The sequence below is a fragment of the Hemitrygon akajei genome, chromosome 22 (assembly GCF_048418815.1).
Source record: "Hemitrygon akajei chromosome 22, sHemAka1.3, whole genome shotgun sequence".
Classification (NCBI taxonomy): Eukaryota; Metazoa; Chordata; class Chondrichthyes; order Myliobatiformes; family Dasyatidae; genus Hemitrygon; species Hemitrygon akajei.
In genome coordinates this window covers 57,815,397-57,840,754 of record NC_133145.1, presented here as the reverse complement: position 1 = coordinate 57,840,754, position 25,358 = coordinate 57,815,397, and the positions used below count along the sequence as shown (strand labels likewise).

At 50.7% G+C, this 25,358-nt stretch overlaps 2 protein-coding genes across 3 annotated transcripts in view; one reads left to right on the top strand and one right to left on the bottom strand.

Moving 5' to 3' along the window:
• Positions 1-3,068, bottom strand: part of slc26a11 (solute carrier family 26 member 11) — a 39,756-nt gene extending 36,688 nt beyond the window's left edge. The window contains exon 1 of one of the 2 annotated variants that reach the window (XM_073026332.1): positions 2,946-3,068. The gene's annotated coding sequence lies outside the window, so the exon portion shown is untranslated. Of the gene's footprint in view, positions 1-2,455; positions 2,761-2,945 lie in introns of those variants that run through there. The other variant, XM_073026334.1, reaches the window with a different exon arrangement.
• Positions 3,034-24,784, top strand: sgsh (N-sulfoglucosamine sulfohydrolase (sulfamidase)). The gene is made up of 8 exons (XM_073026335.1): positions 3,034-3,289; positions 4,372-4,532; positions 5,344-5,449; positions 13,842-13,992; positions 15,301-15,457; positions 20,034-20,115; positions 21,052-21,255; positions 22,952-24,784. Exons 1-8 carry the CDS (start codon positions 3,205-3,207, stop codon positions 23,521-23,523), a joined length of 1,518 nt encoding a protein of 505 aa, XP_072882436.1. The 5' UTR covers positions 3,034-3,204; the 3' UTR covers positions 23,524-24,784.
• Positions 24,785-25,358: the final 574 nt, after the last annotated feature.

Here is a 25,358-nt window from a genome sequence, read left to right as displayed (position 1 = left end):
GGACAGCACAGGAGTAGACTCCTCGGTCCAGCCCGGGATCGGACAGCACAGGAGTAGACTCCTCGGTCCAGCCCGGGATCGGACAGCACAGGAGTAGACTCCTCGGTCCAGAACACGTATCAAAATAATTAAACTTGGAATTAAATGCCCAAGTAAGCTGATCCTTTTTGCCCATACAATCTCCATATCCTCCATTCTTTGCATATTCATATCCCTCTCTAAGAGCCTCGTAAATGTTTCTATTTGCCCCCATTCCAGGCATCCACTGCTCTGTATTTGTCCTGCACATTGCATTTCAACTGGCCTTCTCTCACCTGGAGTGCATGGCCTCTGGTGTTATAGACACTTCAACCCCGGAAAAGGAAAAGGATACTAGCTGTCCACTCTACCCATGCATTTCATAAACTTCCCTGAATCCCCACCACACCCGAGAAAACAACCCAGATTTGACCCAACCTCTCGATATAACACACGCCCTCTAATCAGCCAGCAGCCTTGTAAACCTCTTTTGCACTCTCACCAAAGCCTCCACATTCTTCCCATATTGGGCAACCAAAATTGAACGCAATACCCTAGATGCAGCCCGGCCAGTTTTATAAAGCTGCAACGTAACTTTCTGACACTTGAACTCAATACCCACTTGGAGTACCGTGCTCAGTTCTGGTCGCCTCACTACAGAAAGGACGTGGAAATCATAGAAAGGGTGCAGAGGAGATTTACAAGGATGTTGCCTGGATTAGGGAGCATGCCTTATGAAAACAGGTTGAGTGAACTCGGCCTTTTCTCCTTGGAGTGACGGAGGTTGAGAGGTGACCTGATAGAGGTGTACAAGATGATGAGAGGCATTGATTGTGTGGATAGTCAGAGGCTTTTTCCCAGGGCTGAAATGGTTGCCAGAAGAGGACACAGGTTTAAGCTGCTGGGGAGTAGGAACAGGGGAGATGTCAGGGGTAAGTTTTTTTTAATGCAGAGAGCGGTGAGTGCGTGGAATGGGCTGCTGGCAATGGTGGTGGAGGCGGATACAATAGGGTCTTTTAAGAGGCTTTTAGATAGGTACATGGAGCTTAGAAAAATAGAGGGCTATAGGTAAGCCTAGTAATTTCTAAGGTAGGGACATGTTCTACAGCTGCAGCACATTACAGGCCCTTCAGCCCACAATGTTGTGCCAACCACGTAACCTACTCTAGAAACTGCCTTGAGTTTCCCTACGCATAGCCCTCTACTTTTCAAAGTTCCACGTACCTATCCAAGAGTCTCTGAAAAGACCCTATTATATCTGCCTCATGAACAACTGGACTCTTCCTTTCTTTCCCCCTTTCAAAAAATCCATAATTATTGTTAATAATCAGTTAATGACAATCTGTCCAAATTATCACGGCGTACAAGAATTTTCTTTAGATTATTGCCAACTCGGGCACGCACTCAGAGGCTGAGAGCCGAGAACATAGCCAGTTCAGCACAGTGCAGGCCCTTCAGCCCACAAATGTTGTACTGACCTAAACAGACCACAGCAGGAGAACTGGTGAGTTGGCGAGTCCGGAGAACCTATCTCTGAATTTTGGGTCTTTCTCTAGCAGCTCTTTCACTGTTTGGCTTTGAGTGTGGGGTAGTTAGCCCATGGGTCAGGTGGAGGGCTAGGGGGCTGTGGGTCTTCCAAGGGCGATCCCTGCAAAGAGCTTCCCTGCTCCTGATCTGTGGTGGTCACATTGTGGGGGGAGGGTCAGAGACTTTAGGATCTGCAGGCAGTTGAGACATCTTAGTTTCTGGTCAAAGAGGTCTGCTTGAGACCGAGTGAGATCAATAACAATCTCTCTCAGATAGTCCAGGGGTCAATACCAAAGATCAAAGCCGGAAAGTTAAAACCCGACGGCTGAAGGCCCGGATGGACAACTATCCGTAGCATGGGATAACACACGGATCTGAATCAGTGCAGGCCATTCAGCCCATCAACCTGCTCCAAGATCAACCTAGCCCTTCCCTCCTCCAAGACCCCAGTTTATCAGCCTCTGCCACTACCTTGGGCAGCACGTTCAAACACCCTACCCTTCAACCCCGGGAACACCCTCACCAGGATGAGTACGTGAGCTGAAGGGTGAGAAGCTCACCGCCATTTTAAGGGGACGGGGAGGGGAGGTTGTTGGTACCGCTAACCTTGCTAGTAACCCACATACAGCAAATAAAACAGACCCAGAACGGTTTGAGCAGCCTCTCGCTACTCTGAAACAATCCGCTATTCAGCATTTCTGCAGTGTCCGCTGGGCTGATTTCAAATTAACACAGGTCTTAGTAAAGGAACCACTAACCGACCACAAATGTGCTTGTTGACAAACCCCGACAGGAAGTTACAGCATAAGATCAAGGGACGAAGAGACCGAAGAGAGAAAGAGAAGGGATGTAAAGGTAGAAAAACACACACAGAAAGGGAGCCCAGGGCACCAGAACCAGCGATACCTACACCACCAAACTTTGCAACTCCAGTGGAAAGATCACACAACGCGACGGATTCCGCAGGTGATGCCCAGTTCTGAAGGAGGGTCTCGCCCCTAAACTCCGAGTTTATTCGCGTCCACAAATGCTGCCCGACCTGCCGGGTTCCGCCAGCATTGTGTGTGTGTTCCTCCATTAGAAACAACTTGGGGTCAGATCACAATCCACCCAAACGTACAGGGAAGTGCGCCGTTTGCGTCAAATCAAATCATTTCAAAAGGTCGACATGTTGCAGAGAATTAATTAAAACGCTGGGGCGAACCGGCAGGAATATTTTGGTGAGGTTTCAGAGTACCGGGTCAGCCCCTCTCTCCCGGTGGTGTTGAGGTGGGAGGTGTAACAGGCAGGACACACAGAGGGAAGAAGCGTCCATGATACCCTGGCGGCCACCCCAACTCAATCACTGCCCTCACACTCACACCTCAGACACCCCACTCTTCCCCACCCTCCCCACTCACCCGCAGCATCGCCGAGCCGGTCTCCCGGACGAGTTGGTGCCTGTCACGTGATCACACCTCATGTGATCGCTCCCAGAATGTATCGTGTTCACTTCCGGGAGGCCGACTGGGAACAGCCGCTGCTGGAGTTTAATCACTTAACTGAATTTGTTCAGTGAGTCTGCAGATTGGTCATGGCTGGTTAGTGCACAGTCCGGCTGCGAGCAGATTGAGGAACAGTGCACGCTGGTCATTAAAGTTACAGGTACTCCGGTACGCAATGATAACCTTCTGGATCTGGCTCCTCTTGGGGATCAGTAGCTCTTGGGCTCAACAGAAGAAGAGGAATGTGCTTCTGATCATAGGTGAGGACCTCAGCACCCGTTCTCTCTCAATATCTCCCCACCCCTCTGATTGACTTTACCCCCCCAACACCTTTACCCGCATCCCGTGCCGCCCCCTCCCCCGTGTACTATTAAAAAGGTGCACAATGCCTTCTCAGGGGACGAAGGTTTAGAGTGGCTAACGGTCTGCTTTGTTCCGGATGGTGTTAAACTTCTGGGAGAGTTGTTGGAGTTGCCCTCACTCGCTGCGAGAGGGGACCCTGGATTGGGGAGGTGAGGTGCCAGAAAGGGTCTGGGGTGTAGGAGACGAGTCGTTCACCGCAGGGGTCCCATCTCATGCTGTTCCACCCCAGGATGTCGACAGTGGTGGGGTCAGTGGTGGCAATGCCATTGCAAACCAAGGACAACTAGCTAGACTCGGAATTGATGGTTAGCACCTCTGAGCCTTTCACAGCCACAGTTAACAGATAAAGCCGGGGTGCTAATGGGGACAAGCTCCCACTACCCATTAAATGTTCCCAATGGCCTCTGACAACCAAGTCCAGCTCCTGGCCTTCACATGTGGCTCAGCTACTATGTCTGATGGAACTGTTTCTACTGACCGGTGAAGGGGGCAAAGGCGGGTTACTGGTGCCTCAAAACCAGTCGCTTTTGGCAGATGGGGCTCGTCAGTTGTAGTTGGAGTTCATCGAGGAGAAGGAGAACTTCTCCTGGTAAGGCTCTGAGAACCTGTCTCAACCAACTAGCGGGAGTATTCAAGGGCGTTCTCAACCTCTGTCTGCTACGGGCGGAAGTTCCCACCTGCTTCAGAAAGGCAACAGTTATACCAGTGCCGAAGAAGAATAATGTGGGCTCCCTTAATGACTTTTGGCTGGTATCACGACAGTGATGAAATGCTTTGAGAGGTCGGTCATGACTAGACCGAACTCCTGCCTCATCAAGGACTGGACCCACTGCAGTTTGCCTTTTGTCACAGTGGGTCAACGGCAGACGCAACCTCAGTGGCTCTCCACACGGCTTTAGACCGCCGGTCAACACAAACACGTACGTTAGGACGCTGTTCATTGACTATGGCTCAGCATTTAACACCGTCATTCCCACAGCTGACGACGCGGGGTTCGAGAGCGAGGTGTACAACAACACGGCCATCAGGACGCCGAACCTCAACCGCCTGGCAAAACGCAGCGTCGTCTTCAGCAACGCCTTCTCGTCCGTCAGCAGCTGCTCCCCCAGCCGCTCTGCCATTCTCACCGGGCTGCCGCAGGTACGTCGGCACGCGGGACGGAGGGGGGGCGGGGTCTGTCGAGCGCACGCGAGATCCCGCGAGGGGGAAGTGCCTCACGTGCACGCTGGCCGGCGCGAAGGGAACCCGCTCGCGCACACGGGGGCTCAAGATTCAGAGCACCGCACGGGCCCTTGTGCCTGGGGGGTGGTGTTCACGCAGACCCACGTGACGGGGACGAAGAGCTAACGCAGGGATCTGGATGTTTGTTTTGCGGTCGGTACTTCCTGTACTCGGTGCTGAGTCGCACCTCTACTTGCTCAGGAGTCTGCTGAAAGTCAGCATATTGTCAAAACCTTGGCAGACTTCTATGTGTGCTGATGGGTATAGGAACACTAAAGCCTTTGAGAGGCAAATCCTACAAAACATAGTGGATTCGGCCCAGTAAAGCCCTCCCAACCATTGAGCACATCGACATGAAACATTGCTGTAGAAAAGCAGCATCCATCATCAAAGATCCTCACCACCCAGGCCGTGCTCTCTTCTCACTGCTGCCGTCAGGTAGAAGGTACAGGAGCCTCAGGACTCTCACCACAAGGTTCAGGAACAGTTACTACCCCTCAACCATCAGGCTCTTGAGCAAAAGGGGATAGCTACACTCATTTAAGGACTTTTTTTTAATCTTGTTATTTCATGCTTGTTATTTATTGCTATTTGTTTATATCTGCATTTGCACAGTTTGTTGTTCGTTGATCCCGTTTACTGTTACTGTTCTATAGATTTGTTAATCTGCAGGGAAAGAGTCTCGGGTTGTATGTACTCTGGTAATAAATCTCACCTTGAACTCTGGTAGCATCAGAATGGAATGTACGGACTGCACCAAGGTGTTCACCACTTCAACTCCTTCGATGGTGTCCGAAGTTTACCGTTGCTGCTCAGTCAGGCTGGGATCAGAACCGGTGAGGGCCTTGAACGTTATTTATTTTTACTCAGGGAGATAGTGCTGTGCCCACTGAACCCGCGCCGCCCGTGTGTCCAATTAACCTACTAACCTACTAATCTCTGGGCTGTGGGAGGGAACCGGAGCACCCGGAGGAAACCCACGCGGTTGCGGGGAGAACGTACAAACTCCTTACAGACAGTGGCGGGAATCACAGTGTTACTGGCCCTGATACCAAACCTCTGGTATATACCCTCTATTCAGTGCCTTGGCTATTCCGCAGGCAGCTCTGTAACTCAGTCTGGAGTGTGTTTCCCTCCCAGTGACAATGTTTATTTATTTACCAATACCTCACGGGGTAAGCCATTCTGCCCTTCAAGCCATGTCGCCGCAGTAACCCCTGACCCCGATTAACCCTAACCTAATCCCAGGACAATTTACCGACCTGTTAACCTACCTGGTACGTCTTTGGACTGTGGGAGGAAAGCGGAGGACCCGGGAAAATCCACGCGCTCCACGGGGAGGACGTACAGAGACTCCTTACGGAACGACAGGTGGAATTGAAACTCCGGAATGGCCGAGCTGTACTAGCTCCACACCAACCGCAGCACCCAGTGTGTCATGCCGTGTGTAAGCTACTGTACATGCAACACACTCGGGTGGGCGTGCATCTCCTTGAAGATGTCTCGGATGCTGCGGAGGCTAGTACCCAAGATGGAGCTGATTTGTAGGTCAAATATGGTGGCAGAATATAGTATTAATTCAGATTCAGATTCAGTTTATTGTCATTTAGAAACCACAAATGCAATGCAGTTAAAAAATAAGACAAGGTTCCTCCAGAATGATATCACAAAAGTATATGACAAAACAGACTACACTAGAAAATCCACATAACGTTTGGCAATCCCCAATCCAGAGTCCGGAGAGGCTGCTGCGTATTAATATCGCGCTACCGTCTTAGCGTGTTCCCTGGAAAGGAGCTCCAAATCCACCAGACAAAACAAGACCAAAAACTAAAGCTACAAGACCTGCACAAAACCACATAGTTACAACATATAGTTACAACAGTGCAAACAATAGCATAATTGATAAAAAAAAAGATCATGGACACAGTAAAAATAGTCCAAAGATGTTAAAGGACTGAGAGTTCAAAAGAAATCACCACAGTTTCCACAAGCCCTCAGGGTCCCGATAGACTCACCATCCCACGCAGGTGGCAGAAGGGAATACCCCCGCTATGGACTTCCACGGTGCCGCCTGACTCAGCCTCGCAGACGCAGCACACACCGAAAGCGACCTGACCACAGCGGACTCTGAGTCTGTCGAACCTCCGAGCAGACGACCATCCCCTCCGGCACAGCTTCTCCGAGCAGCATCCTCTGCCGAGCGTATTAAGACGGCCCCGCCAACGGCCATCGGCAACGCGACCCCAAGGACTGGGGGCTTGTTCTTCCCAGCAGAGTCCCGGACCTCACAGCAGCAGCAGCAATGAAGAAGGTCTTCCTGGAGATTTCCCGATGTTCCTCCGTACTCCCACGTCCACTTTTCATCCGATTATGATTGCGCACGGCACGAATAACAGATGATCAGCTCCAGAGTGGCTGCTGCAAGCTGCGTCGCACCGCCATCTTGGAAATATTGGTAATATGGGAAGACTCTTGGCAGTGTGGAGGATCAGAGGAATCTTAGGGCCCGAGTCCATGGGACACTCAAAGCTGCAGCGCTGGTTGAATCTGTGGATAAGAAGGCAGACGGTGTAATGGCCTTCATCAATTGTGGGATTGTGTTTAGGAGCCGAGAGGTAATGTTACAGCTATATAGGACCCTGGTCAGACCCCACTTGGAGTACTGTGCTCAGTTCTGGTCACCTCACTATAGGATGAAAGTGGAAACCATAGAAAGGGTACAGGGCAGATTTTTAAGGATGTTGCCTGGATTGGAGAGCATGCCTTATGAGAATAGGTTGAGTGAACTCGGCCTTTTCTCCTTGGAGTGACGGAGGATGAGAGGTGACCTGATAGAGGTGTACAAGATAATAGACAATAGATAATAGGTGCAGAAGTAGACCATTCAGCCCTTCGAGCCTGCACCGCCATTTTGAGATCATGGCTGATCAATTACTATCAATACCCGGTTCCTGCCTTGTCCCCATATCCCTAGATTCCCCTATCCATAAGATACCTATCTAGCTCCTTCTTGAAAGCATCCAGAGAATTGGCCTCCACTACCTTCCGAGGCAGTGCATTCCAGACCCCCACAACTCTCTGGGAGAAGAGGTTTTTCCTTAACTCTGTCCTAAATGACCTACCCCTTATTCTCAAACCATGCCCTCTGGTACTGGACTCTCCCAGCATCTGGAACATATTTCCTGCCTCTATCTTGTCCAATCCCTTAATAATCTTATATGTTTCAATCAGATCCCCTCTCAATCTCCTTAATTCCAGCGTGTACAAGCCCAGTCTCTCTAACCTCTCTGCGTAAGACAGTCCAGACATCCCAGGAATTAACCTCGTGAATCTACGCTGCACTTCCTCTACAGCCAGGATGTCCTTCCTTAACCCTGGAGACCAAAACTGTACACAATACTCCAGGTGTGGTCTCACCAGGGCCCTGTACAAATGCAAAAGGATTTCCTTGCTCTTGTACTCAATTCCCTTTGTAATAAAGGCCAACATTCCATTAGCCTTCTTCACTGCCTGCTGCACTTGCTCATTCACCTTCAGTGACTGATGAACAAGGACTCCGAGATCTCTTTGTATTTCTCCCTTACCCAACTCTACACCGTTCAGATAATAATCTGCCTTCCTGTTCTTACTCCCAAAGTGGATAACCTCACACTTATTCACATTAAACACCATCTGCCAAGTATCTGCCCACTCACCCAGCCTATCCAAGTCACCCTGAATTCTCCTAACATCCTCATCACATGTCACATTGCCACCCAGCTTAGTATCATCAGCAAATTTGCTGATGTTATTTTCTATGCCTTCATCCAAATCGTTAACGTAAATGGTAAACAGCTGTGGTCCCAATACCGAGCCCTGTGGCACCCCACTAGTCACCACCTGTCATTCCGAGAAACACCCATTCACCGCTACCCTTTGCTTTCTATCTGCCAACCAGTTTTCTATCCATGTCAATGCCTTTCCCCCGATGCCCTGAGCTTTGATTTTACCCACCAATCTTCTATGTGGGACCTTATCAAATGCCTTCTGAAAATCGAGGTACACTACATCCACTAGATCTCCCCCGTCTAACTTCCTGGTTACATCCTCGAAAAACTCCAACAGATTAGTCAAGCATGATTTACCCTTGGTAAATCCATGCTGGTTTGGCCCAATCCTATCACTGCTATCTAGATATGCCACTCTTTCATCCTTAATAATGGACTCTAGCATCTTTCCCACCACCGATGTCAGGCTGACAGGTCGATAGTTCTCTGTTTTCTCCCTCCCTCCTTAAAAAGTGGGATAACATTAGCCATTCTCCAATCCTCAGGAACTGATCCTGAATCTAAGGAACATTGGAAAATGATTACCAATGCATCCGCAATTTCCAGGGCCACCTCCTTTAGTACCCTAGGGTGCAGACCATCTGGACCTGGGGATTTGTCAGCCTTCAGTCCCATCAGTCTTCTCATCACCGTTTCCTTCCGAATGTCAATCTGTTTCATTTCCTCTGTTACCCTATGTCCTTGGCCCATCCATACATCTGGGAGATTGCTTGTGTCTTCCTTAGTGAAAACAGATCTAAAGTACTCATTAAATTCTTCTGCCATTTCTCTGTTTCCCATAACAATTTCACCCAATTCATTCTTCAAGGGCCCAACATTGTTCTTAACTATCTTCTTTCTCTTCACATACCTAAAAAAGCTTTTGCTATCTTCCTTTGTATTCCTGGCTAGCTTGCGTTCGTACCTCATTTTTTCTCCCCGTATTGTCTTTTTTGTTAAGTTCTGTTGTTCCTTAAAAACTTCCCAATCATCTGTCCTCCCACTCACCTTAGCTCTGTCATATTTCCTTTTTTTTAAAAAAATGCTATGCAATCTCTGACTTCCTTTGTCAACCACTGTGGCCCCTTTCCCCCCTTTGAATCCTTCCTTCTCTGGGGGATGAACTGATTTTGCACCTTATGCATTATTCCCAAAAATACCTGCCATTGCTGTTCCACTGTCTTTTCTGCTAGGATATCCGTCCAGTCAACTTTGGCCAACTCCTCCCTCATGGCTCCATAGTTTCCCTTGTTCATCTGCAACACTGACACCTCCGATCTGCCCTTACCCTTCTCAAATTGCAGATAAAAGCCTATCATATTATGATCACTACCTCCTAATGGCTCCTTTACTGCAAGATCGCTTATCAAATCCTGTTCATTACATAACACTAGATCCAGAATAGTCTTGTCCCTGGTCGGCTCTCGTACAAGCTGTTCCAAGAATGCATCCCGTAGGCACTCTACAAACTCCCTATCCTGTGATCCAGCACCAACCTGATTCTCCCAGTTCACCTGCATGTTGAAATCCCCCATAACTACTGCGACATTACCTTTGCCACATGCCAATGTTAACTCCCTATTCAACTTGCACCCAATATCCATGCTACTGTTTGGTGGCCTGTAGACAACACCCATTTGGGTCCTTTTGCCCTTACTGTTCCTCAGTTCTATCCACACAGACTCTACTTCTCCTGACCCTATGTCCCCCCTTGCAAAGGACTGAATCTCATTCCTCACCAACAGGGCCACCCCACCCCCTCTGCCCACATTTCTGTCCCTACAATAGCATGTATACCCTTGTACATTCATTTCCCAGGTCTGATCTCCCTGCAGCCATGTCTCCGTTATCCCAACAACATCATAGTTACCCATTCGCACCTGGGCTTCAAGCTCATCCGCCTTATTTCTGACACTTCGTGCATTCAGATATAGAATTTTTAACCCATTTCTCCTCTCTCTCTTTGAATCACTGCCTATTGTGCTTAACCCAGCTCCCCGAACTCCCATCGGGCTATACGCCCCTAGAATTTTGTTGTCCTTCCTAAATTTACTTATTCTTTCAACACATGTAACTCCATGTTCCGTCAGACCATCCCTCTGTACATGAGTCCTCCTTATCACTTGTTCCGCCCCACCTTCCTCTACTACACACTTAATATTCTGGAACCGTGTAGTCCCCACCTGTCCTTTATTCTTCCTCTCGCTATCCTCTCTCACATTCTGGATCCCCACCCCCTGCAAATTTAGTTTAAACCCCCCCCAAGAAGCACTAGCAAACTTCCCTGCAAGAATGTTAGTACCGCTCCAGTTCAGGTGTAAACCGTCCCTTCGGAACAGATCCCACCTTCCCTGGAACAAAGCCCAATTATCTACAAACCAGAAGCCCTCCCTCCTGCACCATCCTCTCAGCCACGTATTAATCTTTATAATCTTTCTGTTCCTTGCCTCACTCGCATGTGGCACAGGTAGCAATCCTGAGATTGTTACCCTGGAGGTCCTGCTCTTCAGCTTCGCACCTAACTCCCTGAACTCCCTACGCAGGACCCCCTCACTCATCCTACCCACGTCATTGGTCCCTACATGGACCACAACATCTGGATTCTTGCCCTCCCTCTCGAGAATAACCTGCACCCGATCTGAGATGTCTCGGACCCCAGCACCAGGAAAGCAACATACCACCCGAGACTCCCGATCTTCCCCACAAAATCTCCTATCCGCCCCCGACTATAGAATTCCCTATCACTACCGCTCTCTTCTCTTCCCTCCTCCCCTTCCTAGTCGAGGGTCCAACCTCAGTGCCAGAGACAGGACCACTGCAGCTTGTTCCTGGTAGGTCATCCCCACCAACAGTATCCAAAACGGTATACCTATTGTTGATGGGAACGGCCACAGTGAGAGGCATTGATCATGTGAATGGTCAGAGGCTTTTCCCCAGGGCCGAAATTGCTAGCATGAGAGGGCATAATTTTAAGGTGCTTTGAAGAAGGTACAGAGGAGATGTCAGGGGTACGCAGAGAGTGGTGAGTGCGTGGAATGGGCTGCAGACGGTGGTAGTGGAGACAGAAACGATAGGGTCTTTTACGAGACTCCTGGATGGATACATGGAGCTTAGAAAAATAGAGGGCCATGGGTAAGCCTAGGTAGTTCTCAGGTAAGGACATGTTTGGCACAGCATTGTGGGCCGAAGGGCCTGTATTGTGCTGTAGGTTTTCGATGTTTTTATGATGAATTTTACAACTTTCTGTAGCTTCTTTCAGTCCTGTGGAGTAGCCCCCTCGCCCCCACCCCCACACAGGAGTCAATGATGCAGCCTGTCCGAATGCTCTCCGTGGTACATCTAGAGAAGTTTTTGAGTGTTTTATGTGACAAACCAAACGGCTAATGAAATATAGCCGCTGTCTTCTTTATAACTGTGTCGATATGTTGGGACCAGGTTAGATCCTTCGAGATCTTGACAACCAGGAACTTGAAATTATTCACTCTCTCCTCTTCTGATCCCTCTATGACGATTGGTTTGTCTTCCCTGTTCTTACCCTTCCTGAAGTCCGCAATCAGCTCTTTGGTCTTAGTGACGTTGAGTGCCAGGTTGTTGCTGCAGCACCACTCCACTAGCTGGTACGTCTTGCTCCTGTACGTCCATCTGAGATTCTGCCAATAATGTTTGTATCATCAGCAACTTTATAGATAGTATTTGAGCTATGCCTAGCCACACAGTCATGGGTACATAGAGAGTAGAGCAGTGGGCTAAGCACACACCCCTGAGGTGCACCAGTGTTGATTGTCAGCGAGGAGGAGATGTTATCACCAATCCGCACAGATTGTGGACTTCCAGTCAGGAAATGAGGGGATCCAGTTGCAGAGGGAGGTACAGAGGCCCAGATTCTGAAGCTTTTCAATCAGGACTATAGGAATGATGGTGTTAAACTCTGAGCTACAGTCAATAAACAGCATCCTGACGTAGGTGTTTGTATTGTCCAGGTGATCTAAGGCCGTGCGAAGAGCCGTTGAGATCGCGTCTGTCATAGACCTGTTGCGATGAAAGGCAAGTTGCAGTGGGTCCAGGTCCTTGCTGAGACAGGAGTTGATTTTAAACACGTCCAACCTCTCAAAGCACTTCATCACTGTAGATGTGAGTGATACTGGACGATAGTCATTAAGGCAGCTCACAATGCTCTTCTCGAGCCACTGCTATAAATGTTGTCCTTTGGAAGCAAAAGGGAACTGCTGACCGTAGCAGTGAGAGATTGAAAATTAATTTATCAGAAGGTTGGATGTCTGTCCTACACTTTGCCTTTAAATAGCGGGGATACACCATTAACAATTTGCTAATAGCAGGAACAGTAGAATGTCATGCACTCAAAGACTGATTTCTAACCACAAAGCATCATTTAGGATTTGTGAATGGGTTTTAACCCCTGAAGGCTGGTTCTCATTTTAGTTAATCCCTAGTTGTAAACTCAGGAGGTTCTGCAGAGGGTGGAAATTCAGAACAACGTGCACTCTGTTGCTCCGGGTCTCGAGAATCTGCCTGATGTCGGGGCGGCACAGTAGCCAAGCGGTTAGCGCAACGCTTTACGGTACCAGCGACCTGGGTTCAATCCTCACCGCTGTCTGTAAGGAGTACGTACGTTCTCCCTGTGACCGTGAGGGTTTCCTCCGGGTGCTCCGGTTTCCTCCCACAATCCAAAGCCATACTGGTCGGTAGGTTAATTGGTCACTGTAAGTTTCCTGTGATTAGGCTCGGGTTAACTCGAGGTTAACTGCTGGGCGGCGCACCTCGAAGGGCTGAAACGGCCTGTTCCGTGTTGTATCTGGAAAATAAAACGCAGGAGGGACTCAGCAGGTCAGGCAGCATCTGTGGAGAGGAATAAACAATCGACACTGTGACAGAGCCCCTCCTTCAGAAAGGTTCCGGAATAAAAAGGTGTGGGGAGGGGAAGGAGGACCAGCTCGATGGTGATAGGTAAAGCCGTGTGGGTGGGAAAGGTAAAGGGCTGGAGAAGAAGGAAGTTGATAGGAGAGGGAGGGTGGACCGTGGGAGAAAGGGAAGGAGGACGATCACTGGGGGGAGTTGCAATAGGCAGGGGAGGAGAAGAGGCAAGAGGCCAGAATCTATAATTATGGTATCTTTAATGTCATAACTCAAGGATAATCCTTGACACACAACACGTTCTGGGTTGTCTGCTCAGCCACGTGCAGTATACTGAACACATGTTCTACATACAAGGCACTGTGGCTTGTAGGTTGGGCTGCAGACGCCAGGCTCTGCGTGTTACTGTGTTCCCCCCCCACGTTGGTTCAGTTGTTGTTTGTGCTCCCGTGCGGAGTGGTGGCTTCTGAATTCCAACCCCACCCGGCGGTGTTGCTGCCTCTCTGCCGGGTCAGCACACTTCCTAACGTCCCCTTTGCTCCTTCAGGGATAATCGGGAAGAAGCACATTGGGCCGGAGTCTGTCTACCCCTTCGACTACGCGCAAACAGAGGAGAATCATTCCATCCTGCAGGTGGGCCGCAACATCACCCGGATCAAACAGCTGGTCAGGACCTTCCTGCGGGACACGGGCAGCAGGTGGGTGTGGCGCCCCAGACAGGGTGGGCTTGTCCGAATGCGGGACACGGGCAGCGGGTGGGTGTGGCGCCCCAGACAGGGTGGGCTTGTCCGACTGCGGGACACGGGCAGCGGGTGGGTGTGGCGCCCCAGACAGGGTGGGGTTGTCCGACTGCGGGACACGGGCAGCGGGTGGGTGTGGCGCCCCAGACAGGGTGGGCTTGTCCGACTGCGGGACACGGGCAGCGAGTGGGTGTGGTGCCCCAGACAGGGTGGGGTTGTCCGACTGACGGTGGGGGCAGCACACTCAGTACACCCCTGGGGAGACACAGAGCATTGAGCAGTGCAGCCCAAAACAGGCCCTTCAGTCCATGATGTTGTGCTAGCCCTTTAACCCACTCCAAGGTAAGTTACACTTTGTCTATCATCCATGTGCCCAGCTAAGTGCTTCGTAAATTAATATATCTGCTTCTACCGTCTCCCCAGCTCGTTCCATGTACCCACCACACTGTGTTTTAAAAAAAAACACTACCTCTGACATCCACCCTTGTTTCCTCCAATTACCTTAAGGCTGTGCCCCCTGAATTTCCGCTCAGGGAGAAAGTCTCTCTCTGTCCACTTGACCGATGCCTCTTAACATCTTGTACACTTCTATCGAGTCACGTCTCTGAAGAGAAAAGCCCTCGCCCAGCCTGCCCTCATAAGACCTGCTATCCAATCCCGGCAGCATCCTGCTAAATCTCCTCTGCATCCCGACATGTGTTTCGGTGTGGGGGGTATTCTGACTCACTGAGGGGGGGTGGGGGGCATGAACGTCAGGGACTGTTAGCCAATGGTGTGTCTTGAACTGTCTTGGTGAGAGATTTTACTCTTTCTTAGGCGTGTGCTTTGGAAAATGGGCGTCCACCTCAATGGGCCTGCGTCTCGGTGTGGGGGGGTGTTGTCCACCTCCCTGGGCCTGCGTCTCGGTGTGGGGGGTGTCTCCCTCCCTGGGCCTGCGTCTCGGTGTGGGGGGGTGTCTCCCTCCCTGGGCCTGCGTCTCGGTGTGGCGGGGGTGTCTCCCTCCCTGGGCCTGCATCTCAGTGTGGGGGGGGGGTGTCCACCTCCCTGGGCCTGCGTCTCGGTGTGGGGGGTGTCTCCCTCCCTGGGCCTGCATCTCGGTGTGGGGGGTGTCTCCCCCCCTGGGCCTGCGTCAGTGTGAGGGGGGGGGGGTGTCCACCTCCCTGGGCCTGCATCTCAGTGTGAGGGGTGGGGGTGTCCACCTCCCTGGGCCTGCATCTCAGGACTCTGTTTAAATACCCCCTTCCCTGTGTGTTTTTTTTGCCTCAGGCCATTCTTTCTGTACGTGGCCTTCCACGATCCGCATCGGTGTGGACATTCCCACCCCCAGTATGGGGTCTTCTGTGAGAAGTTTGGGAATGGGGAGCCCGGGATGGGCTGGATCCCGGACTGGAAGCCGCAGTATTACACTCCGGAGCAGGTGAAGGTAGGTGAGAGGCCGCGTGTGGTGCGACCCTCTGCTCTCACTCCTGTGAGGCCTTGCAGGAGCTGGGATCCACGCCTGCCTACTCCACGTCCCTCCGCACAGCACAACGGTCCCTTGTCTGCACTCCCACCAGGTCACTGCGTCCACTGTGTCTGGTGCTTTACCTGGAGACGGGGTTTCAGCGGCATTTCCTGCCTCCCAAGGCCCCCAAAACGAAAGGCGCCAGTAGGGTGAGGCCTGTGAGGGAGGATGCGTCTGACCAGGCACCCGGAATGTGTTCGGTCTTCACCGAGATTCTAGTGTTTGGGGAGGGGGGAGGACGAGTTCCTGTTGATTGTGGAGCAGGCCTCTACATTGGAGTATCGTGAGTAGTTTTAGGCCCCATATCTGAAAAAGGATGTGCTGGCATTGGAGAGGGTCCAGAGGAGGGATCACGAGAATGATCTTTTGGAATGAAAGGGCTTAATGTATGAGGAGTGTTTCATGGCTCTGGGCCCGTACTTATTGAAGTTTAAAAGAATGAGGCAAGATCTCACTGAAACCTATTGAATGTTGAAAGGCCTCGATAGAGTTTTCTATGGCGGGGGAGTCTAAGACCAGAGGACACAGCCTCAGAATAGAGGGACACCCATTTAGAACAGAGATGAGGAGGAATTTCTTTAGCCAGAGGGTGGTGAATCTGTGGAATTCATTGCCACAGACGACTGTGGAAGCCAAGCCATTGGGTGTATTAATAGCAGAAATTGATAGGTATTTAATTAATTAAAGGTTACGGGGAGAAAGATTCAAGATTGTTTAAAGTAATTTCCCGTACAAGTGTAAAGGAGAATGAAACAATTGTTCCTCCTGATCTGATGCAGCACAAAAAAACCCACAGAAGATAAAGAACACAATAATAATTCAAAAACACAATTACTATAAATACACAAGATCGCTTGTATACACAGATTGATTGTGTGTCCGTAAAGTGACTCTGGACACAGGAGTGTCTGTACATAAGGCGACTGACAGGAAATGATAAGGTAGTGGTGGTTGGGGGTGTGGAGGGGTGGGTCAGTGGGTGGAGGTGTTGATCAGCCTTACTGCTTGGGGAAAGTAACTGTTTTTGAGTCTGGTGGTCCTGGTGTGGATGCTACGTAGCCTCCTCCCTGACGGGAGTGGGACAAACAGTCCATGAGCAGGGTGGGTGAGACCCTTCACTGGCCTTTTGCCAGCACCTCTCTGAATATAAATGCTGACAGTTCCTTTCCCCTCGTGATCCTGCTCGGCCCACTGAGTTCCACCGGCAGATTGGCTGTGGCTCAGGATTCCAACATGGACAGTCTCTCGGGTCTCTGAGGCCAGTCCGGTTGGGCCCGTTGTCGTGAGGACAAGTACGGTGAGGGACAGCAGCTCCACCGACAACACGCAGAACGCAAGTTGTAAATAAAATGTACACTCGGTGGCCACTTTACTGGATGCACCTGGACACCTCGTTAATGCAAATATAGAACCAGCCAATCATCTTGCAGCAACTCAGTGCACTAAAGCATGCAGACACGGTCAAGAGGATCAGTTGTTGTTCAGACCAAACATCAGAATGGGGGAAGAAATGTGATCCAAGTGACTTTGACTGTGGAATGATTGTTGGTGCCAGACGGGGTGGTTTGAGTATCTCAGAAAGTGCTGATCTCCTGGGATTTTCACACACAACAGTCTCCAGAGTTTACAGAGAATGGAGTGAGAAACAAAAACCATCCAGTGAGCAGCAGTTCTGTGGGTGAAAACACCCTGTTAATGAGAGAGGTCAGAGGAGAATGGCCAGACTGGTTCAAGCTGACAGGAAGGTGACAGAAACTCACATAACCACATGTTACAACAGTGGTGTGTAGAAGAGCGTCTCTGAACGCACAACATGTCAAACCTTGAAGTGGATGGGCTACAGCAGCAGAAGACCATGAACACACACTCAGTGGCCACTTTATTAGATACAGGAGGTACCTAATAAAGTGGCTACTGAGTATACATAAATTATTTAAGACAATGAAGAACAAAAAAAAAACCTAAAACCAGAAATCGGTGCAAATGAAGCACACACAATTAGAGACAAGTCCGTGTTAGTGTTCGAGGTGGTCTGTAGTTCTAAATTGCTGAGGTAGAATTCGGGTTGTACAGGTCATTTCAAGGACCTGATGGTTGGTTGACAACCTGAGGGATTAGGAAGCAAAGAAACTGTAGGAAGTCAAAGCCTTGGTGAGTTGTGGAATGGGAGGATGGATGTTCCCAAACAGGGAAAGGTGGGGAGGAACGAGGATTAACCCAGTCCAGACGAGGACTGGAAGATGTTGCTCATTCAGGAATTACAGTGGTGAGGACATGAGGAGGTGGAGATCAGGGGAAAACGCCTGAGTGAAGGACATCCAAAGTAATCTTTTTAACGAACATGGGGTTTACTGATTTTATTTATGTATTTAGAGATCTAGCATGAAAACGGCTTTCCGGCCCAATGAGTCCACGCCGCCCATGTGGCCAATTATCCTTTGGAACGTCAGGGGAAACCCAGGCAGGCACGGGGAGAGCGTGCAAGCTGCTTACAGACAGCGGCGGGAATTGAACCCGGGTCGCTGGTGCTGCAAAAGCATTACGCTGGCTACCGCAGTACTGTGCTGCCCCGGTACAGTATGTGGAAACACAGGGAGGCTATTCAGCCCCTCGAGCCTGGACTGCCGTTCAGTAACAAGCCTCAGCCACCTTTGGAGCGTTGTTGATGATTTACCTGGCTGTAGCTCAACGCACGGAGTGATGGTTTGATCTCGCCATTAACACAGGTCATTTGCAGCTTAGGCTGTTGTGGATGTTGGAGTTTGGTTCTGGTACCGTCAGTAAGGAGATTGCACGTCCATAGTCCAGAGATGTACTGGTTAGTAGGTTAATTGGCCACTGTAAATTGTCCCGTGGTTAGGGTAGGGTTAAATAGGCAGGGCAGCTCCTGGCTGGTTCTGCTGTTTCACTCAATAAGGAAATAACTCTGCAGGGCAAGCGTTTCTCTTTATCATGGCACGTGTAGGATCACTAATCCAGTTCCAACTTCCATGCATCAAGCCCATGTCCCTTAATACCCAAAAGCCCATCAATCTCCTTCCTGAATGAGCCTCTACAAACCCCTCCTGGGAAGATCATTCCAAGCCTCTGGTGAATGAAGTTCTGCCCAATTTGGTCCTGAAAGCCCCCCTCTTGAATTTTGAGACAGTGATCCCCGGTTCTGGGGGTTCCCTAACCCCCACCCCCATGGCAGGAGAGATATCATCCGTATTTGAGGAGTGTTTGATGGCTCTGGGGCTGAACCGGGGGGGGGGGATCTCGTTGAAACCTATCGAATGGTGAAAGGCCGAGATAGAGTAGATCTCGTGGGGGAGTCTAAGACCAGAAGACAGCATCTGAATCAGGTTTATATGTCGTGAAATTTATTAACTTAGCAGCAGCAGTTCAATGCAATACATGATATAGATCATAGTAGAAAACAGCACAGGAACAGGCCATTCAGCCCACAGTACCGTGCTAACTCATTTTACTTAGTCTATAATAAGTATCCAGATTTGCTACCATACATCCCAAAGCCTTATATAAACTTAAATGTCTTCATATTAACCCATCAGAATTCTCTTCTCTAAAGATTTTATAAAAGTAACTTTTATTTTGTTTTGAGTCCATTCCGGCTGCTACCTTTTTAATTTTAATGCATTTCTTTATAAAATCTAATAATGGCAGACAGTCTGACACACTTGACAGTATGATTCAGGAAGACCAGAAGAGTATGCAGTCTTGAACTATGTCCAGTAAGCATATCAGATTAATATAGAGAAAAATTCAATTATGTATATTAAATGGTAAAATTAAAAATAGTGCAAAAACAGATAAATAAAAAGTGAGGTGGTGTCCATGGGTTCAATGTCCATTTAGGAATCGGATGGCAGAGGGGAAGAAGCTGTTCCTGAATCGCTGAGCGTGTGCCTTCAGGCTCCTGTACCTCCTTCTCAGTTGCAGCAATGAGAAGAGGGCGTGTCCTGGGTGATTCATTAGTGATATGTCCATTAGAATGGAGGCATTTCTTTAGTCAGGAAGTGGTGAATCTGGAATTCGTTGCCACAGATGACTGTGAAGGCCAAATCATTGAGTATATTGAGGCCAGAGGTAGATAGATTCTTGATTAGTCAGGGCATGAAGGGATACGGGGAGAAGGCAGGGATTTGGGATGGAGAGGGAAATGGATCGGCCGTGATGAAATGGCAGAGCAGACTCGATGGCCTAATTCTGTTCCTATATCTTCTGTATATCTGCCCACTGACGTTTAGTGCTCAGTACCCTGTCCGAGGACAGCCCTCCCATCCTGAGTCAGGTCACTCGTCGTCTGCCACTCTGTGTTATGAATTGCTGGACGTTTGGTTTACTGAACTTGGACTTGGCTGCCCCGCTATGGGGGTGCGGTCACTCAGTGTACTGCTCGGACGGGGCAGGACCCTGGAGTAGAGGTAAATTCACTACAGAAACGAGGCTTTATTTTTTAACCTTTCCCTCCTGCCGTTCCTCTTTCCCCCAGGTGCCTCCCTTCCTGCCGGACACGCCAACATCCCGTGCTGACCTGGCTGCGCAGTATACCACCATTAGCCGTCTCGACCAAGGTCAGTGATCCTCAGCTCCCGAACCGGCGCTCTGCCGCCCACGGGCTCCCTTCCCAGGACTCTCCGCAATGCATGTTCCCAGTCCGTCTTCCTTCCTGCGCTAGTTGTTAGTCAGTCCTTGCACAAGTCCGATTCCAGCCGAGAAAGAAGGCCTTTGCTGGGGTTAGAGGACGTTCTGTGTGTGAGTGAGAGTGAGTTTGTGTGTGAGTGTGTGTGCAACAAGACTGGTTTTGCCACTGTAGTTCCCTTGCTTGTTGTGTTCTGTGTTGTTCTGCCGAGCACTGCGGGCTTACTGTGTTGGTGTCAGAGAGTGTGTCGATATTTGACGGCTGCCCCCCCTCCCCCCCGGCACATCCTCGGGTGTGATGGTTGTTAACGCACACCATGCGTTTCACTACGTTTCAACGCATACACCATAAACAAACTTGCATCTTGATCTTGTTTATGTATGCATTTCACAAAATTCTAGTTTTTCTTTTCTCTTGTAAATGCCTGCAAGAAAATGAGTTCCCATTTCCTTTCTTGCTCCTCTTCTCCTCACCTGCCCTCGCTTCACCTCTTCCTTCTCTTTTCTCCCATGGTCCGCTCTCCTCCCCTATCAGATTCCTTCTTCTTCAGCCCTTTACCTCTTCCACCTGTCACCTCCCAAGTTTCTTACTTCATCACCCTCCCCACCCACCCACCTTTCCCCTCACCTGGCTTCACTTATCACCCCTCCTCCTCCTCCTCCCCCCGCAGCACCCCTTCTTATTCTGTCTGCTTCCCCTTTCCTTTCCAGCCCTGGTGAAGGGTGTCGATTGTTTATTCCTCTCCATAGACGCTGCCCAACCTGCTGAGTTCCTCCAGCACTTCCTGCCTGTCACTCTGTTTTTCCAGCACCCACAGAATCTCTTGCATTACTCTGAACTTTGACCTATCCGCTCGTCCTGTTTGCAGGAATTGGGCTGGTGCTGGACGAGCTCTCGGGGGCGGGCCACGCCGACGACACACTGGTGATCTACAGTTCGGACAACGGGATCCCCTTTCCCAACGGGAGGACCAACCTGTACCAGCCCGGAGTTGCGGAGCCCATGTTGGTCCACTCTCCGGAGCACCCGGAGCGATGGGGTCAGGTCAGCCGGTCCTTCGTCGGCCTGCTCGGTACGTGGCAGCTCACGGCAGTGGGGGGGGGTAACGGGGCCTGAAGCCTCGGTCCCCGTCAGCGCACCTCCCCTTCCCCATGGGCGGGGTGTGCCTCGTTCATTTATCATTACATAGAAAACAGAACGGTACAGCACAGTGACGGGCCATTCGGTCCCTTATGTTGTTGCCAAACCAATTAAACTAGTTCTTCTTCCCCTCTGCCGCTGGATTTCACGTTCACCTCCGCTACGCCCCCGTCGCGTTCGCCGCCGCTACGCCCCCGTCGCGTTCGCCTCCGCTACGCCCCCGTCGCGTTCGCCGCCGCTACGCCCCCGTCGCGTTCGCCTCCGCTACGCCCCCGTCGCGTTCGCCGCCGCTACGCCCCCGTCGCGTTCGCCGCCGCTACGCCCCTGGCAGTGCATTCCAAAACTGTTTTTAAGAAAGTAAACTCCTGCCCACACATTTCTTTGAATTATTCCCCCTCCCCCCTCCCCACCCCACCTCACCTTAAATGCATGTCCTCTACTATTAGACATTTTTGATCCTGGAGAATACACGACTGCTCATCTATCTGCGCCCCTCGTAACCCCATCAACTTCTGTCCGGCCTCCTCTCGGCTTCTGCCACTCCAGAGAAAACAACCCAGGTTTCTCCAACCTCTCCTCGTAGCTTGTGCCCTCTCCGAGCCCCCTTCCAAGCATCCACCTCGTTCCTGCCATTCATACAGAGATGCACAGTACTGCGCAATAGCCTTAGGCTCATAGACAGTATGTAACTAGACTTGGCCTTCTGCACATACCGTATTTGTCAACATGGTGCGGAGAGCGAGTTTGAGAGTCTGGCGGGAGCAAAGCACGTTGGGAATGGGGAAGGTGGAGTGCCGTGGGATGGGTGTGGGACAGGTGGCAGAGGAGGTGTGCTGGGATACCAGGCAAGGTCCAAACAACTGGTTTATTGATCCTTACAGAACGTCTCTCTGGTGCTTCCCGCTCCCTCCCCTTTTCCCAACAATAATTTCCCCTCTCCCTGCCCCCTTCCCTCTCTCAGTCGACAGTGGAGACCCAGATCAGAATCAGGTTTATCCTCACTCGTGTACGTCATGAAATGTGTTTTTTTTGCTGCAGCAATACAGTGTGACACATAAAACTACTACAGCACTGTGCAAAAGTCTTAGGCACCCCAGCTATATACACGTGCCCCAGATTTTTACAGAGGACTATATTCACACACGTTTTCTCACATATAACGAGATATTAGCAGCTTGGTAGTGTAGCAGTTAGTGTAACACTTTATAACACCAGTGACAGGGGTTCGATTCCTGTGGCTGCCTGTAAGGAGTTTGTACGTTCTCACTGTGACCGCGTGGGTTTTCCCCCCCGGGTGCTCCGGGTTCCCCCCACTTTCCAAAGACATACGGGTTGGTAGATTAATTGGTAACGTGTACGATGTTCCATCGCGCTACCGTGGGGCGGCACGGCAGTGAAATGTTTAGCACAACGCCTTACAGTACAGGCGACCCGGGTTCAAATCCCACCGTTCCCTGTAAGGAGTTTGTCCGTTCCCCCCCGTGACCACGTGGGTCCCCCCCCCCATTCTCCAAAGACGTACGGGTGAGCGGGTTAATTGTTAACGCAGGTGGAATTGAACAGCACTGGCTTGTTGGCCAGAAGGGCCCGTTAGCGTCCTGTAATCATCTCGATCGTTGCTTCCGCAGATATAACTCCGACTATCCTGGACTGGTTCTCCATCCCCTATCCCGCCTACAGTATCTTTGGGAAGAAGACGGTACATCTAACCGGCAAGTCCATTCTTCCGGCCCTGAGCTCGGAGCAGCCCTGGCAGACAGCCTACGCCAGTCAGAGTCACCATGAGGTCACCATGTATTACCCCATGAGGGCCCTTCAGCAGCTCCAGTTCCGCCTGGTCCACAACCTGCACTTCAAGATGCCCTTCCCCATCGACCAGGACTTCTACCTCTCTCCCACCTTCCAGGATCTGTTGAACCGCACGCGCTCCGGCCTGCCGGTCCACTGGAAGAAATCCCTGCGCCAGTACTACTTCCGGGAGCAGTGGGAACTCTTTGACCTGCGGGCAGACCCGGTCGAGACCCACAACCTTGCCTCCGACCCCCGGTATCAGGAGGTGCTGGAGGGTATGAAGGGGCAGCTGAAGAAGTGGCAGTGGCTGACCGACGACCCCTGGGTGTGCGCCCCCGAGGGCGTGCTGGAAGACCAGGGCTCATACAAGCTGGATCCTCAGTGCAGGCCTCTGTACAACCAGCTGTGAGGCGGGACAGACTGAAGGCTTTGCACAATGGCGTGGTTGTCCATCTTATTTGACCCTAGGAATGAAATGGTTAACATATGAGGAGCATTTGAGGACTCTGGGTCTGTACCTGGTGGAGTTTAGAGGAAAGAGGGGAAAATCGCATTGAAACCTGTCGAATACTGAAAGGCCTGGATAGAGCGGACGTGCAGAGGATGTTTCCGGTAGTGGGAGAGTCTAGAACCTGATGGCACAGCCTCAGAGTAGAAGGATGTCCTTTTAGAACAGAGATTTAGCCAGAGGATGGTGAATTTGTGGAATTCACCACCACAGGCCTCCACAACAGCTTGGAGGCCAAGCTAATGGATTTGTTTAAAACAGGGTCCCATGTTAAATAAACACCCCCCCACCCCCGGCTTAGTAACTCTGTTCTGTTGTTCAAAATTCTCCCACCTCTGGAAGCGTCTCCACATCTACCCTATCAGGTGCTCATAACGTTTCAATAATATCACTCCCTCATTCCTCTAAACCCGGAGGAACATCGATCTAATCTCTTCAGCTGCTCGCGACGGCGTGAGCAGCTCGTGCCAGGAGTTGAGAGAATCTTTTCTACCTCAAAGGCCACAGAATACTTTCTTAAATAAAGGGAACAAAACTGTACACGGTCCTCCAGCTGTAAACATTTCCCTATTTTGTAAACCGCAACCCTCTTCCGATAAAGGCCACTGGACCTGTGGTCAGTGGGCCCTGAGGATGAACCCCACTCCCCCCCCCCCCAGGTCAGCGAGCCCGGGGTCAGTAGTCCGTGCGGGCAGGAGGCACAAGGGGTGGTGTCCCTGTCTCCTCCCAGATTGGCGAGTCTTGGGGTCAGAGGTCGAGGTCCAGAGGTCAAAATCCCATGATCAGCCAGACCTGGGGTCAATATCCAGAGGTCGGCAAGGTCTGGAGGTTGGGAGTTCAAGGTCGAAGACCGAAGCTGGTGAGTGTTGGAGGCATAGGCCCAAATCTGGAAGCTCATCCCAAGGTCAGGGATCTGCGAGATGCAGCTGTGGGCCAGGGACTCTCGGAGGCCCAGAGGCAGCCGGTCCTGTGGTTGGAGACCTGTCCGCATGAGTGGATGGGAGAGGTGCATTATTCTGCTGAACTTGGTTAGGATGTTGTGCTGGCTGCAGAATCTGTGGCAACACTTGCCGGCTGCCCCCGGCAAATCCTTGTTAACGCAAATCACGCATTTCGCTGTGCACTTCACTGTAAAGGTTATAAATAAATGAATCCGAACCCAGCCTCTTGCTCTACCTGCCTGCTAACTCTTTGCAATGTGCGCCGGATCCCTGCAGGAGAGGCACGCCCTCTTCCGCAGCCTGGGCTGGGCAGAGTTGGCCTTCTCGCAGGCTGCCCCACCCAGGACGCCATGCTTCGATCTGCAGCCGGGCAGCCTCGTCGTGCGCGCACGCAGCTCCCGGGATCACCCAGAGGGAGAGCAGCCTTCAGCTGGGCTGCGATGAGAACGAGCTGTACTAAATCACCACAGACAAAGGGAGCAACAGCACCTTATCAAACGCAAACAGCCACGCTGACGATTCAGCTGCTGTTGGACACATCCAGATAAAGCACTCTGTGTGTGTGTGTGGAAGATAACTTTCCGAAATGAACAAGACAGCTTGCACAAGTAAAAACCTGCAAAGAGTAGACGTTTTAAAGTTACATTTAAACAATGAGACTGTATTTGTATTAAACCTTTAATACCTTTAATATAAAGCTTTATATTTGTATTAAACCTTTAATACCTTTAACATAAAGCTTTAACACAAGCTTTCGAGCCTGATCTCTGACGGAAACATGCATATTAGATTGTG